Source organism: Portunus trituberculatus, chromosome 38, assembly GCF_017591435.1.
Source record: "Portunus trituberculatus isolate SZX2019 chromosome 38, ASM1759143v1, whole genome shotgun sequence".
NCBI classification, from domain to species: Eukaryota; Metazoa; Arthropoda; class Malacostraca; order Decapoda; family Portunidae; genus Portunus; species Portunus trituberculatus.
The window spans coordinates 2,821,297-2,839,817 of NC_059292.1; the positions used below are offsets into that span (position 1 = coordinate 2,821,297).

An 18,521-nucleotide genomic window follows, 5' to 3' on the forward strand; every position below is an offset into this window, starting at 1 on the left:
CACATTTAACATTATTATTAGTGTTTAATATTACGAGCTTTGTGTACCTTAAAGGTCCTTATATGGCATCAGCCCCACTCACTCCTGGTGTGGGCACAAACATTTATCTAGAACATTGTGAAGGATCATGCCATTCCAAGTGGTCCATTTATCTTATGTTTCAATCAAAAGGAAGAAGTAAGGGTCACACAAATGCTATTCAAGACTTCCCAATACCAAATGAAGCATCAGCATAGGAATTGAAAAGAAGATCCTGCATTCACTGCTTCAATACAGCCACTGACAAGTGCCTTAAAAAAGGGGACTCAATAGTTCCTCAAGCTACTGTCCTTTAACTTTTTCGTCCATTTTTCTCCCTCCCAGCTGCTTGCTCTGTACAAGGGCCTTATCCGCCCGTGTATGGAGTATGGCTCTCATGTCTGGGGGGGATCCACACACACAGCTTTACTAAACAAGGTGGAATCTAAAGCTTTTCGTCTTATCAACTCTTCTCCTCTAACTGACTGTCTTGATTCTTTAAGTCACCGCCGCAATGTTGCATCTTTATCTGTCTTCACCGCTGTTTTCATGCTGTCTGCTCTTCTGAACTTGCTAACTGCATGCCTTCCCCTCCTGCGGCCTCGCTGCACAAGACTCTACTTCTTCTCATCCCTATTCTGTCCATCTTCCTAATGCAAGAGTTAACCAGTATCTTCACTCCTTCATTCCCTACACTGGTAAACTCTGGAACTCTCTACCTGTGTCTGTATTTCCACCTGCCTATGACTTAAACTCTTTCAAAAGAGGAGTGTCAAGACACCTCTTACGTTAACTGGACCCTCCTTTTAGATTTTTTTGTTTTTTCTCTACTTTCCTCTTAACAGGGCCTGGCAACCAGCGGATTTTTTTTTTCCAACACTTTGTTTTCCCTTGGCCAGTGCCCTTGTAATGTAAAAAAAAAAAAAAAAATGTTTTGTCACCAAAACTTCTTTTCACAGCAAGGCATGTATGCTGTACTATATCTCCCATGGGAGGGAACACTAGTCATAAGGGTCTTCTGAAAGGGAGAGGGCTGATGGCTATTCAACTCATCACTATATATATATATATATATATATATATATATATATATATATATATATATATATATATATATATATATATATATATATATATATATATATATATATATATATATATATATATATATATATATATATATATATATATATATATATATATATATATATATATATATATATATATATATATATATATATATATATATATAGGTAATTCTCAATTTACATGTGTTTGATTTACGCGTTTTTGTTGTAACGCAAACGAAAAAATATTACAATTAATTTAATTTGCGCGATCGGTTTGCTTATACGCAATTTGGCCCAACCGCATTTTCAAACTGAGTGCCAGAAGCAATTTCAAACTACGCGCCAGAGAGTTCTGCAGCTGGCCGATAGGTGGGAGCTCTGCTCTTCTCGTGCCTCATTTGCAGTCTGCCAGCACTGAGCACACACGGATTCTCTTCAATCTGCCTATAATTCACCAAGGTGGCCCCAAAATGTTCTTCATCTTCTTCTGCATGTGGGGTTATTTTTGATAAGTGGATTTTTTATAAAGTGGTAAAGCTCAGAGGAAGATGGTGACTGACTGTGGTGTGAGTGGTGAAGGCAGTGACGCAGTGAGTGTTGGGTTTACGTATTCTTTGTTTTGTTGTTTTCTCTTATTATTTTTTGCTTTCTCTTATTATTTCCTGCTTTTCCCTTTACTTTAAATACACTTCTAGTATTTAGAATACTAAATAATAAAAACATGTTAATTAAGCCAAGTAAATAGAGTACTTTGTACAAATTTTTTTGGACCACATCTCACATCCTCCCTATTATCTATTGTTTCTTATGAGAATTACATGTTTGTTTTAGGCAAATTTTGATATACGCGATGCCTCTTGGAGTGCATCTATCGCGTAAATTGAGTTACCTGTGTATATATATATATATATATATATATATATATATATATATATATATATATATATATATATATATATATATATATATATATATATATATATTTATTTATTTATAAACATATATATATACATATATATATATATATATATATATATATATATATATATATATATATATATATATATATATATATATATATATATTTATTTAAACATATATATATATATATATATATATATATATATATATATATATATATATATATATATATATATATATATATATATATATACACACACATATACAGGCAACCCCCGTTTAACGAAAGGGTTACATTCCAAAAAAACACTTCGTTAAGCAAAACTTCGTTAAGCGAACCGATTATAACAAGTTTAACCCCTGATTTGAACTTCCATTGAGAGTAAGCAAAGTGAGAGTGCATCATAGTACAGTAAAAGATTTAATGAAAGTAAAAATTATGAAGTTAAACATTTAGGTAGTTTAGTTTAAGTCATTATAATGTACACTAATGTATGTATGTACGTAACTTTATAATGTTGATGATCTTAACTTTATGAAGGGAGGGAGAGTGAAATGGGAAATACACTAACCGGCAACCTGTGAAATGTAAACAAAGTGCGCATCATGGTACTGCATACAAAACCTATGTACCATATTTCCACAAGGCTTTCCATTTTATCCATTGTAGAGTCCCGAGTTCTGGTGGTTCTTTTTAGCTTGCAAGGAAGATGAGGTCTCACTAGCCTTCTTAATAGAGTCTCTTGACTTGAAAATAGTAGACAGTAGATGGAGTCAAGCCATGGTGGGAAGCAATGTTATTAGTTTTCTGGCCTTTCTCTTGTCTGTGAATAATACCCAGCTTCACTTCGAGAGTAAGACACTTCCTGGTCTTCTTAGGAACGTTAGGCCACATTGCAGGGGGTTTTGGTGGTAAGTTGAACTAAAAAAGATGAGCTGCTGGTGACGCTGTTATGTTTTGACTGGGCAGTGAGTGGTGCGTGTGATCTTGATCTTGATGCTACAGGTGACACAGAATTTCTTCTGAGTCAGGCCTTTGTATCGGCAGAGCCTGTGTTGTCCATGAGAGGCTTGATCTTGATCTTTATTCTACAGGTGTCTCAGGATTTCTCCTGAGGCAGGCCTTAGTACCAGCTGCTCTTGATGTATTTAAAAGCCTGTCAGCTTGTATGATACAGTGGGGCTTTCAAATTTAGAAAAAAATTACCTGGATAAAACTTCGTTAAAGCGAGTTTGGTGTTCGTTAAACGAGCAGGTGGTAGTAAAATGAAACCTTCCTTATAGCGAAATTTCGTTGTATGAACCTTCGTTAAACGGGGTTTGCCTGTATATATATATATATATATATATATATATATATATATATATATATATATATATATATATATATATATATATATATATATATATATATATATATATATATATATATATATATATATATATATATATATATAGGTAACTCGATTTAGAGGCATCTTGGAGCACATCTATCGTGTAAATCGAGTTACCTATATATATATATATATATATATATATATATATATATATATATATATATATATATATATATATATATATATATATATATATATATATATATATATATATATATATATATATATATACATACATACACACATACAGTGGAGACTCAATACTCAAACTTAATTCGCTCCAAATGGCTGTTTGAGTATTAAAAAGTCTGACAAGTGATACCTATAAATCAGATAATTCGTTCTAATCTTAGCAAAACCTCAAGTTTGTAAAAATTTCAAAGTATTTTTTTTTTTTACAATCTTTATTATTATATACCATAAGTGAAGGCTGGTGATGGATAACTTAGAAGAGAGGAGAAGGGAGGGGAGGAGGAGGGAGTCACTATCCACAAAAATGTCACTGTAAATTTTCTCCTTGTGTGATTCCTGTGAATCAATTAATGGAAGGCTGTGGCTCACTAACACTTGTTTTCTCACTAAATTCCTTATTTTCATCACTAATAAGCCTCTTTGGTGCCATCGTAAGTTTCTAAATGAAAAACTATTGACAGAACGCAGGAGAATGTTTTCCCAAGACACAGCAATACTAAGGATGTGCACCGGCATCCGGTATACTGTTATTACGGTAATACTGGTATTACCAGTAATAAGGTATCAGAATGGTACAGTGGCTGCTGCGAGAAGGGAGATGACAGAGCTTTGTATACGACCAAATATGCGGCCGTTTCATTACCAGATATTTTCACTACTAATAAGCCTTTGGTGTTAATGTAAGTTTATAAATGAAAAACTACAGATAGAATGCAGGAGAATGTTAGTCTGATGACTGGTGCAGCACAAGTCATAACTGGTGGATGGGGAAGGAGGACACCAGGGAGCCTTTGCTTACAACCCCATGTGTGGACGTTCAACTATCAGATATTTTTTTTAGTATTAAATCGAACTTTTTCGTTTGAGCATTGAGTCTCCACTGTATACACACACACACACACACACACACACACACACACACACATTCCAATCTGGGTCTTATTATAGTACTTATCAATTTCTTCATCATTTCTTTGTCCATGTAGTGAAATGCTACTCCAATATTCCTTAGCAAATTATATGTTTCTCAAACATATAATTTGCTAAGGAATATTGGAGTAGCATTTCACTACATGGACAAAGAAATGATGAAGAAATTGATAAGTACTATAATAAGAAACATATAATTTGCTAAGGAATATTGGAGTAGCATTTCACTACATGGACAAAGAAATGATGAAGAAATTGATAAGTACTATAATAAGACCCAGATTGGAATATGCAAGAGTAGTGTGGACCCCTCATAAAAAGAAAACACATAAGGAAATTGGAGAGGCTACAAAAAATGGCTACAAGAATGGTTCCAGAATTTGAAGGGATGACATATGAGGAGAGACTAAAGGCTATGGATCTACCAACCCTGGAACAAAGAAGGGAGAGAGGACACCTGATACAAGTTTATAAATTAATCAACAGAATGGACCAAGTGGATAATGAGAAACTGATCCGGAGAGAAGAATATGACATCTGAAGCACAAGATCGCATAGTAAAAAGCTGAGAAAAGGAAGATGTCTGAGAGATATTAAAAAACATAGTTTCCCGCAGAGATGTATTGAGACATGGAACAGTTTAAATGAAGAAGTAGTGTCTGCAACGAGTGTGCATACTTTTAAAGTAAGATTGGATAAGTGTAGATATGGAGACAGGGCCACACGAGCATAAAGCCCAGGCCCTGTAAAACTACAACTAGGTAAATACAACTAGGTAAATACACACACACACACGCTGATGATGACTATGTTGGTGAGGGAGAGCACGTATTCGAAGGCTTCGATACGACGAATACTTCACTACTTAAGAGAGTGTTAAATATTGAACATTAAACTAGATAAATTGATAAAGGAGAATATGGAAATGAAAGAGAATGAAGAACAGGAAAAAGAGTTTATAAAACTGAGAGAAAGGATAAAAAAAGTGGAAGAAAACGAAGCTAGGCTAAGAGCGGACAACGAAGAACTAAAAAAGGAAGTAGCTAACTACAAAAAGCAGATGGAAGAAGGACTCGGTAAAGCCGAGAAAGAAAAGAGAAGCTGAAAGATCTAGTAAACAAGGAAAAGGAAAGAGTACAGAATGTGATTAAAAAAGAAGTACAAGCATGGAGAGTCCAAGATAAGAAAGATAAGGCTGATTTTCAGGAGGTGATTCAAGAACAACTTAAAGAAAAAGAAGAAAATATGACAAACAAAATGATAGGAGTCCTCAAGACAAAAGAAAATCTAGTTAGAGAAATTGCAGAAAAAAAGAAGAGTGTAATCGTATTTGGAATAAAAGAAAAATATAAAATATAGACCAAAAAGAGAAAAGAAGAAATGAAATCAGTCAAAGACCTACTGAAGAATCTAAACGACAAAGATAGGCAGAACTTGGAAGAGGAAGTAGAAGAAATAAACAGAATGGGACCATATCAAGAAGGAAAAACAAGACCAATTAAAATACTACTAAAATCACAAGCAGCAACAGAAGAAATATTATATAGAACAACAAAACTTAGAGAAACAGAAGGCTGCAAGGATATCTATATAAAAAAAAATAGAAATGAGGAAGAAAGGAAGAGATACAATGAACTGGCAGCAGCAGTAAGGGAAAAGAATAATGAAAGGTCAGAAGAGGAGAAGAAGGCATTTTTTTGGAAAATTCTCGGAGACAGGATAAGGAAATGGTATATAAACGAGAAGGAAGAGAAAAAAGTGGAACAAGTTTAACTAAAAATGATAAAGCCAAAAGACTAAAAATGATGTATACGAACATAGACGGGGTTTTATCAAGTAAACTAAAATTAAGAGATTACATAAATAAAGAAAATCCAGATATTGTATGCCTGGCTGAAACAAAACTAAATAAGGCAATCAAAATAGACTTGGATAATAGGTATAATGTATGGAGAAGAGACAGAGTGGGTAAAGAAGGAGGAGTCATGATTATGTTAAGGAAGGAGATAGTGATAAAACCAAGTGGAATATGGGGAAGGAAAAGCAGAAGTATTGTATGTTAAGATGCATATTAGTAAAAATAAGTTAACAATCACTGTAACATATGTGCCACCAAAAACAAATTAATAGCATTTTACTACATGGACAAAGAAATGATGAAGAAATTGATAAGTACTATAATAAGACCCAGATTGGAATATGCAGGAGTAGTGTGGACCCCTCATAAAAAGAAACACATAAGGAAATTGGAGACTACAAAAAATGGCTACAAGAATTATTCCAGAATTTGAAGGGATGACATATGAGGAGAGACTAAAGGCTATGAATCTACCAACCCTGGAACAAAGAAGGGAGAGAGGAGATCTGATACAAGTTTATAAATTGATCAACGGAATGGACCAAGTGGATTATGAGAAACTGATCCTGAGAGAAGAATATGACATCCGAAGCACAAGATTGCATAGTAAAAAGCTGAGAAAAGGAAGATGTCTGAGAGATGTTAAAAAATATAGTTTCCCGCAAAGATGTATTGAGACGTGAAACAGTTTAAATGAAGTAGTGTCTGCAACGAGTGTGTATACTTTTAAAGTAAGATTGGATAAGTGTAGATATGGAGACGGGGCCACACGAGCATAAAGCCCAGGCCCTGTAAAACTACAACTAGGTAAATACAACTAGGTAAATACACACACACGCAGTGTGTGTGCAGTGCAATCAATCAAGGACTGAAAGAGGAGATATAAGAAATAAAAGAAACAAAATGACATACTAAAAGCCACATGCCAAGACTATGAAACCTCCTTAAGGAGCTTGCAGGTTAAAGTGCAGGACGGGATTGTGCATAGGGCAGAAGGTGGATTGGGTGAAAACAAGCTGAAGGAACTACGAAATGAATGGAAGCAGGAGCAAGAAGAGGAAAAAGTAAAAATTTTCAGAGGTTGTAAAGAGACAAATTCAGGAGAACATGAAAGTTGCCATAATTGAAGTTATTAAAGAGAAAGAAGATCTGGTGTGGGATTCTGTGGACAAGAAAAAGAGCTTCATGATTTTTGGGATGAAGGAAAAGAAAAATCTAAATAAATTCACAAGGGAACGTGAAGAGAGTGAATTGGCCAAAACTGTTATCAAACGAGTACAAGACAGCGCACAAGAATTAGACCAAGAGGTGGAGCAAGTGACCAGGCTAGGAAGATACAGTGAAGGGGGTAGAAGACCAATGAAGGTGAAAATGAGATCCCAAGTGGCTGTAGAGGAATCTATGGCTAGGAAAGGGAAGCTGGCAGATGATACTGAACACAAGGATATATGGATAAAAAGAAATATGAACTTAAAGGAAAGGGAAAAGGAGAAAGTACTAAGAAGTGAAGCTAAGGGAAAAAAAAAACGAGAAAAGGACAGAGATAAAGAAGAAGTTTTACTGGAGGGTTCTGAATATGAGACTACAGTAAAGAAGTGGTACCTAAGGAAGAAAGAGGAGGTCGTGGAGGAGGCAAGAAATTAAGAGTGACTTATACTAACATAGATGGGTTGTTATCAAGCATATTGGAAGTTAGGGATTATTTGAAAGATAAAAAGCCGGATGTAATGTGCATCATTGAAACAAAACTGAGAGGATGGATCCATGTCAACTTTGAAGAGGAGGGATATAATACCTGGAGGAGAGACAGGAAGGATAAAAGAGGAGGAGGAGTGCTAATAATGGTTCGTGATAATATATGTGTGGAGGATGTGCAATATGGTGAGGACATAGTGGAAGTAATGGGAGTAACAGTCAAAACAAGATTTGTAGAAGAGAAAAATTATAGTTACATATGTTTCACCAAAGAACAGAAAAAACATAAAGATATGCCAAGAGAGGTGATAAAGTGCCTCGGTAACATGATAAGAAGAGATAGAAGAATACTTTTAGTTGGAGACTTTAATTGTAAAGAAGTAAACTGGAGAGAGATGGAAGTACTGGATAATGCTGGACAGTGGAGCGAGAAAGTGTTACAGTTGACTATGGTTAATACAATGGACCAGTGGGTGGAAGAGTCAATAAGGTACAGGGGGGAAGAAGAATCATCATTGCTTGACCTAGTTTTCACAAAGAAACCAGAGCCCCCTCCAATCATACAATACCTTAGTCTAATGGGTAGAAGTGATCATGTGACATTAGTGATGCACATTCTGGAGGAAGATGAGATAAGTTACAGAGATGACTATAAAGGAGAGAGATTAAATTATGCAAGAGTGGATTTTGAAAAATTAAGGATCTATTTTGCCGATATTGAGTGGAGTAATATTATGTACAGAAAGACAGTACAAGGGAAATATGACATATTCTTACAGAAATATAATGAAGGAGTAAAAAAATTTTGTACCTGTTTATAGAGTTAAGAAAAAAATACATGCTTGGTACAATGCTAGATGCATACAAGATAAAAAAGCAAAAGATAAAGTGTGGAGGAAACTCATAAAACAGGGAAATGACTACAACAAACAGCAGCACAAGGATGCCAGATATGAATATATTAAAGTAAAAGAGACAGGACAAAAGAAACTTTGAAAAAGATATGAATAAAAGCAAAGATGAACTCAAACTTTTCTACAGATTTATAAATGGCAAAACAAAAGAATAAGGAAACAATAGAAAAAATAATCAAAGAAGGGAAGACATACCAAACAGAGAAAGAAATGTGTGAAATAATGAATGAGAGCTTCAAAACAGTGTTCACTACAGATGATGATTTCACAGAAGCTAATGTGACATGGGATTGCCAAGGATTACAGGAGATCACCGTGCACAAAGAGGATATTGGAAGATTAATGGATAAGTTGGAAGTCAGTAAAGCAATGGGGCCAGATGGTGTATCAGGCTGGGTGTTAAAAGAATGTAAAGAGCAACTACTGGATCCAATTTGGGAAATAATTACAAGTTCAATAAATAAAGGGAAAGTTCCACTAGAATGGAAGAGAGCCAACGTAATACCGATATATACAGGAGAAAAGGCAACTGAACCACTAAACTACGGACCAGTGTCACTTACAAGTGCCTTTAGGAAGTTGTGTGAAATAATTATCAAAGAAAAATGTGTTAAATTTCTAGAAGAGGAGCAAGTCATATCAAACAGACAATCTGGGTTCAGGACAGGGTGGTCATGTGTATCCAACTTATCAAGTTTCTACTCAAGAGTTATTGCAGGACTTGAAAACAGACATGGATGGATAAACACAGTATACCTGGATATTAAAAAGGCTTTTTATAAAGTCCCTCATGGAAGACTATATACTTTGGAAACTAGAGAACATAGGAGGACTTCGAGGAACTTTGCTAGAATGGACAAGAGATCATTTGATAGGGAAATGAGAACTGTGATCAGAGATATATACTCAACTTGGGGTAAAGTAACTAGCAGAGTGCCACAAGGGTCAGTGTTAGCCCCCATTATGTTTCAGATTTATGTAAATGACATTCACATTGGGATAAACAGTTATATAAATTTATTCGCTGATGATGCAAAGCTGCTAAGAGTTATCAAAACCAGAGAGGACAGCCTGCTGTTGCAGGAAGATACGTATAAACAAGATCTATGAGTGGAGCAGGAAGTGGAAATTGCAGTTTAATGCCAAGAAATGTCACATAATGGAACTAGGAAAGAGTAAAAGACCAGTATGGAACTATTTGATGGGAGAGGAACAAATAATGAAGACTAAAGAGGAAAAAGATCTGGGAGTGATCATACAGAAAAATCTGAGCCCCGAAAAACAAATAAGCAAGATACAATGGAGACTCAATACTCAAACATCTAAATATTCTAACGCAAAAGTTTGATTTAATACTCAAAAAAATATTTTATAGTCAAACGTCCACACACATGGTTGTAAACAAAGGCTCCCTGGCATCCCTGTTCCCCCTCCACCAGTTGTGACATGCTGCCGCAGTCATCAGAATAACATTCTCCTGCATTCTATCTGTAGTTTTTAATTTATAAACTTACATTAACACCAAAGGCTTATTAGTAGTAAAAAGAATCAAACGGCCACACATTTGGTCATATACAAAAGTCTGTCATCTCCCTTCTTGCAGCCGCCACTGTACCGTTCTGATACCGTATTTCTGGTAATACAAGTACAGGCCAATCCCCGCTTAACGAAGGGGATACGTTCCTAAAAAACCCTACGTTAAGCGAAACTTCGTTAAAGCGAACCGATTATAACAAGTTTAACCCCTGACTTGAACTTCCACTGAGAGTAAACAAAGCGAGAATGCATCATAGTACAGTGAAAGGTTTAATGAAAATAAAAATTATGAAGTTAAACATTTAGGCAGTTTAATTTAAGTCATTATAATGTACACTAATGTATGTACGTACATAACTTTATAATGTTGATGATTTTAAATTTATGAAGGGAGGGAGAGTGAAACGGGAAAGACACTAACCAGCAACCTGTGGAATGTAAACAAAGGGCGCATCATTGTATCACATACAAAACTTATGTACTACATTTCCACAAGGCTTTCCATTTTATCCATTGTAGAGTCACGAGTTCAGGTGGTTCTTTTAGCTTGCAAGGAAGATACGGTCTCATCAGCCTTCTTAATAGAGTCTGCTGACTTGAAAATAGTAGAGACAGTAGATGGAGTCAAGATGGTGGCAAGCAATGCTATTAGTTTTCTCGCCTCTCTCGTGTCTGTGAATAATATCCAGCTTCACTTCGAGAGCAAGAGACTTCCTGGTCTTCTTAGCAATGCTAGGCGACATTGCGGGGTGTTTTGGTGGTAAATTGAGCGAGGGAAGACGAGCTGCTGGTGACGCTGTTATTGTTTTGAAGAGGGGCAGTGAGTGGCGTGCGTGTTGTCCACGAGAGGCGCTGGTGTATTCAAAAGCCTGTCGGCTTGCGTGATACGGTGGGCCTTTCAAACTTGGAAAAAAAATTGCCTGGATAAAGCTTCGTTAAAGCAAGTTTGGTGTTCGTTAAACGAGTAGATGGTAGTAAAATGAAACCTTCGTTGTAGCGAAATTTCGTTGAGTGAACCTTTGTTAAGTGGGGGTTGCCTGTATTACTGTAATACCGGTATACCGATGCCAGTGCACATCCTTAGTCCTGCCGCAGTCTTGAGAAAAAACAACATTCTTCTGCGTTCTGTCGGTAGTTTTTCATTTAGAAACTTATGATGGCACCAAAAAGGCTTATTAGTGATGAAAATAAGGAATCTGGTGAGAGTGCAAGTGTTAGTGAGCCAAAGCACTCCAGTAGTGGATTCACAGGAATCACACCAGGAGATTCTTTACAGAAGACATTTTCATGGATGGTAACTCATCATCCAGCAACCTCCCTCCTCCTTCCCACCCTTCTTCCCTCCTCTTCTAAGTTATCGATCATACTGAAATGTTTACAAAATTTGACATTTGTTTTACTAAGATTAGAATGAATTACCTGAAGAATGACTGAAGGAAATGGGACTGCCAACCATACAAGACAGAAGAGAACGTGAGGACCTAATAACAATGTACGTATAAGATAGTAAATGATATTGAAAAGATAGACAAAGACCTGGTGCTGTTGATAGAAATGGAAGGACAAGAGGACATGAAAAGAAGATCAGGATGCAGTAGTGTGTGAAGGATATTAGAAAATACATTTCCCATACAGAACATTAGAAAAATGGAATGTATTGGATAATGAAGTTGTTACAGCACATAATGTGCATAACTTTAAGGAAAAATTAGATAAATGGAGACATGGAAAACGGACACTATGAGCCCTGCTCGAACCCTGTACAATACAACTAGGTAAATACACACACACACACACACACACACACACACACACACACACACACACACACACACACACACACACACACACACACCAATCAACCAGTAAGCCATATTGATAGAATTTTTAGAGAAACATATAATTTGCTGAGGAATATTGGAGTAGCATTTCACTACATGGACAAAGAAATGATGAAGAAATTGATAAATACTATAATAAGACCCAGATTGGAATATGCAGGAGTAGTGTGGACCCCTCATAAAAAGAAACACATAAGGAAATTGGAGAGGCTACAAAAAATGGCTACAAGAATGGTCCCAAAACTTGAAGGGATGACATATGAGGAGAGACTAAAGGCTATGGATCTACCAACCTTGGAACAAAGAAGGGAGAGAGGTGACCTGATACAAGTCTATAAATTGATCAACAGAATGGACCAAGTGGATAATGAGAAACTGATCCTAAGAGAAGAATATGACACCCGAAGCACAAGATCGCATAGTAAAAAGCTGAGAAAGGGAAGATGTCTGAGAGATATTAAAAATATAGTTTCCCGCAGAGATGTATTGAGACGTGGAACAGTTTATATGAAGAAGTAGTGTCTGCAACGAGTGTGCACACTTTTAAAGTAAGATTGGATAAGTGTAGATATGGAGACGGGGCCACACGAGCATAAAGCCCAGGCCCTGTAAAACTACAACTAGGTAAATACAACTAGGTAAATACACACACACACACATGATAATGAGAAACTGATCTTGAAAGAAGAATATGACATCCGAAGCACAAGATCGCATAGTAAAAAGCTGAGAAAAGGAAGATGTCTGAGAGATATAAAAAAATAAAGTTTCCCGCAGAGATGTATTGAGACGTGGAACAGTTTAGATGAAGAAGTAGTGTCTGCAACGAGTGTGCACACTTTTAAAGTAAGATTGGATAAGTGTAGATATGGAGACGGGGCCACACGAGCATAAAGCCCAGGCCCTGTAAAAGTACAACTATGTAAATACAACTAGGTGAATACACACACACACACACACACACACACACACGCACACACACACACACACACACACACACACACACACACACACACACACACACACACACACACACACACACATGTAAGGTGTGCCAGAGCAAAGAAAAAGAGGGACGAAGCATGGAAAAAAAATGGAAGAGAAACAGAAATACGAGAAACACGGAAAATTTCAAATTAGCAAGGAACGACTACATGAAAGTGAGGAAGGAGGAAGAGAGAGAATATGAAAAAGACATTGTGGAAAAATGCAAGCAACCAAAACTCTTATAAAAATTTATAAATGGAAAAATTAAACCAAAGAAGGCTATTGAAAGACTGAGAGACAAACACAGGATAAGTGGTGATCTGAAAAGCATGGCGGAATTATTAAATAACAGATTTCAACAAGGTTTTACTCGAGTCCAAATTTGAGAAGCCAGATGATCGTGAGGAAGGTGTTCACCTAGGCGAGATCAGAGTAGAAAAGTCAGAAATATATAAATTGATGGAGGAACTAGAGGAAGGAAAGGCAATGGGACTGGATGAAATTTCAGCTAGCGTACTGAGAATATACAAGGAAGAACTAGTGGGCCCTATACACATTATAAAATGTTCAATAGAAAGTGGCACTGTATTGGTGGAATGGAAAAAGGTTGAAGTGGTCCCCATGTATAAGAGTGGTGGGAAAGAGGAACCCTTAAACTATAGACCGGTGTTACTAACCAGTGTGGTGTGCAAGATGTGTGAGAGAGTGATAAAGAAACAATGGATTGAGTTTTTAGAAGACAACAAGTTAATCTCAGACAGACAATTTGGTTTTAGAAAGGACCCCTCTTGCATAACAAACTTGCTGAGTTTTTACTCTAGAGCAATAGACATAATTCAGGAGAGATGGATGGGTTGACTGTACATACTTGAATTCAAAAAAGGCTTTTGACAAGGTACTGCATTCAAGATTGCTATGGAAGTTGAAGAATAAAGGAGGATTGAAGGGGAAGGCTTTAGAGTGGATGGAGAGTTACCTTAGACAAAGGGAGATGAGAATGGTAGTAAAGAATATTAAATTGGAATGAAGAACAGTAGAACGTGGAGTGCTACAAGGGTCGGTGTTAATGCCTCTACTTTTTCTTGTATACATAAATTACATGCCAGAGGAAGTAAATAGTTACATGAACCTCTTTGCAGATGATGCCAAGATGCTCTGGAGGTTGAGTAGGAAGTGGGAGATTGAATTTAATGTGGATAAAAGTCATGTCATGAAATTGGGAAGGAGTGGAATATGACCAGAGGGGATCTACAAAATTGCATATAGTGTAGAACTGAAAAAAGTTACTATACAAGAGAATAATCAACAGGATAGCCATGTGGACAAAATATTTGGCAAGACATACAATTTGGTAAGAAATGTCGGATTGGCTTTCCACTACATGGATAAAGATATAATGAAGAAACTGACATCCACTGTGATCAGACCAAGACTGGAGTATGCAGGGGTGGTGTGGTCCCCACACAAAAAGAAACATGTATGGAAATTGGAGAGGATGCAAAGGATGGCAATGAGGATGGTACCAGAGATAAGTGAGATGACATATGAGGAAAGACTGAGGGCTTTGGATCTACCAACACTAGAACAGAGAAGAGAGAAGGGGAACCTAATACAAGTCAACAAATCAATGAATGGAATGGATGTAATATATAATGAGGAGCTGTTACAAAGAGATAAAGTCACCAGTAGAAGCATAAGGTGTCATAGTAAAAACTTGAGGATGGGAAGATGCTTCAAGAACATGAAAAAATTCCACAAAGAAGTATAGCAACATGGAATAGCCTGAGTGAAGATGTAGTGTCAGCAAGGAGTGTGCATACCTTCAAAGAAAAGTTGGACAAATGTAGATATGGAGACAGGGCCACACGAGCGTAATGCCCAGGCCCTGTAAAACTACAACTAGGTAAATACACACACACATTTGGGATATAATCAATAACTCTCTAATGGAAGGGAAGGTACCAAAGGAATGGAAAAAACAAACATGGTCCCAATATACAAAAAAAGGAAAAAAGATTGAGCCCATAAATTATAGACCAGTGTCACTACCTAGTTTTGTAGGAAAGATCTGTGAAATTGTTATTAAAGAAAAATGGTTAGAATATCTGGAGGGAAAGGAAATAATTAATAACTCACAATTTGGTTTCAGAAAAGTAAGATCATGCCTAACAAATTTACTAAGCTTTTATACAAGAGTAATAAATAGATGAAGTACAAGGGAGAAATGGATGTGTATTTTAGATATTAACAAGGCTTTTGACAGAGTACCACATAGAAAACTCTTAGGGGAAAATAGAACACATGGGAGGAATAAAGGGAAATATCTTTAATTGGATGACCAACTACTTAACAGATAGGGAAATGAGGACAATGATAAGAGATACCCCATCAAGTTGGATCACAGTAACCAGTGGCATACCACAGGATTCGGTGCTGGCACCAATCATATATGTTCCAAGTATATGTTGACAATATACAAGGTTTGAATAGTTACATAAATTCATTTGCAGATAATGTAAAGTTTTGAGAGTAATAGGGAACAATGGTGATGGTATGGAATTGCAAAAAGATACTGGTAAGATCCAGGAATGGAGTCAAAAGTGGAAATTAGAATTTAATAACAGAAAATGCCATGTAGCTAATGGAAATGGGTAAAAGTAATAGAAGACATATGTGGGAACAAAATGGGAGAAGAGATTATAATGAAAAGGGGTGAAGAGAAAGACCAAGGAATGATTATACAAGACACCCTGACTCCAGAAAGACACATAAATGAACTATTTGCTTCAACATACAAGACATTAACACTAACTAACATAAGGGTGGTGTTCACTTACATGAAAAAGACTGTAATGAAAAAGATCATAACCACTATAATAAGACCTAGACTAGAATATGCAGCAGTGGTATGATCACCATATAGGCAGAAAGATATCAAGAAACTAGAAAGAATCCAAAAGAATACTACAAAGATGGTCCCAGAAATGAAGTATCTTTCCTATGAAGAAGGACTGAAGGAGATGGAACTCCCAAATTTGAAGGATAGACAGGATAGAGGAGACCTAATAACAATGTATTAGTTAGTAAACCATATGAAAAAGATAGATAGACAAGACCTGATAACACTGATGGAGGATAGAGATAGACAAACAAGAGGACATTCCAAGAAAATCATGTAAAGTCAGTGTCTGAGGAACATTAAGAAGTTCAGTTTTCCACATAGGATGGTGGACATCTGGAGTGGATTAAGTGAAGAGATTGTAACAGCAGAAAGTGTGCACAAATAAAAAAAAAAAATTGGATAAATATAGATATGGGTCACTATGAGCCTTGCTCGAACCCTGTAACAAACAACTAGGTAAATACAATTAGTTAACTAGGTAATTACACACACACAATATATATTTTGCTTTTCTAAAGTAAAAGTTGATCACTATCTTTGATCATTGTTTTCATTACCAGACCTAGGGATATTTTTCCTTACTTTTCATTTTACCAAACATACCAAACATTTAAGAGTGGAATATCAAGAAACCTCAATAATGACCTTTTAATATTTGGAATGCTCCAGTTTTCATCTTTGTATTTATTTATGTTATTTATTCATTTCTCTTTCAAGTTTAGGCACTCTGTCACCTTCAGTTTGTTTTACAGCCCTTAGTAAGTCTCATGTTCTTGAAGATCCTGACAAATATATGCATCTGTAGATGGACAACAGCATAAAAAACTGAATGTCTGTTATGGTTTCAAGCTGGTCCTTTATCCTTAAATCATCAGCCAGTATAATCTTTATGTTATCACCTAGTGCAGCCTTTATCTTTATATCAGCAGTCTGTACAGCCTTTACTTTTATGTTATCACCCAGTAAAGCCTTTATCTCTATGTCAGCAGTCCGTACAGCCTTTATATTATCACCGAGTACAATCTTTATGTCAGTGGTCTATACAGCCTTTAACTATGTACCATCATCTAACTGACAGCAATCAGGCTTACAGCTGAATTAAAACTATACAAAAATAATTCAATACTTGACATGTATCAAATTAAAATAATACATTCATAATTATTGAACTGAACTGATTTCAAATTTAACACAGCACTGCCAAGGCATGTAAGCAGTTCAAGTATGCAGAACAAAGCTCGCCAAACCCTTGTACTCTGATAATGAAAGAGAAACATTTCATTGTAATATACACAAGCAGTTACAATAAACCTGATATGGAGTGAGCCCAACATAACTGTAAAGTTTAACAGCCTTTCATAAGCAGTTAAGACAAGGAATGTGAAGAATAGCACTAAACAAGTAGCTAACTATAATATGAATGAACTTTAGCTGGTCTGCTTAGTAGACCCAGAAGTTCTATGTCCAATCTACCTTACAAATTAGCTGTGGATGGTAAAATTACTATGCAAATGTTCAGAATTCATTCCTGAATACACACACTATTCAAGACAAACCTTGAGGAGGTCGAGAGGGTGCGTGAAGCACGCAGCCCCACAGGAAGCCATACCTCCGAAGTACCACCTGGCTGCTCGTTGCTCCCCCATTGTTATTACTCTCTCAAGTCAACTCTGGGGAAAATATGAAATATATTTATATTTTATGCATCAATTAGCTATCTGAGAAAATATGGATAAGGATACAGATCTGGTAAAATTATCTCAGTGAATATTAGTAAAATAAATACTGTACGTATATGGGATACATTTGTTAGATATAAAAAAAGATTAAATGAGGATCTAATATAGATGTTTGAGTGGCATATAGATAAGGTGATATAGATAAAATATTTCTGTGGGTAGGGACTGGCCCACGTACCAGACCAGACCTTGAAAAAAATTAAGCCAAGTGTTCATGGTATTGAGGATTCTGAAGCACCAGCAAGCTCTGTCATACCCATGAGCATTATGACACAAAATGATCTTGAGAGCTGTGTGGCCTGATGAAGGGTCCTTGTGGCTAGCTAGGTTGTGTCTCGCTTTCAGATAAATTTCTCACAACTTCTTGGAGTATACTAAATATGTGCTGTGCCTTTCACTAATTAGACACCTGGTCATGTTAGTTTTTTTATATCATGGTGTAGCTAATATGATAACTGTCATCAATAAAAAAAAAAAAAAACACATGAATCAATACTTAATATAGAGTAATTACTATTCAT

General features: G+C 36.1%; 1 protein-coding gene across 3 annotated transcripts in view; it reads right to left on the minus strand.

The window, feature by feature from the left end:
* Positions 1–18,521, minus strand: part of LOC123514531 (mitochondrial dicarboxylate carrier-like) — a 43,797-nt gene that overhangs the window by 24,647 nt on the left and 629 nt on the right. For 2 of the 3 annotated variants that reach the window (XM_045272437.1, XM_045272439.1), the window contains exon 2: positions 17,818–17,931. In XM_045272437.1, the coding sequence (XP_045128372.1) occupies positions 17,818–17,907 (90 nt within the window). In that variant the 5' untranslated portion in view covers positions 17,908–17,931. Of the gene's footprint in view, positions 1–17,817; positions 17,938–18,521 lie in introns of those variants that run through there. The other variant, XM_045272440.1, reaches the window with a different exon arrangement.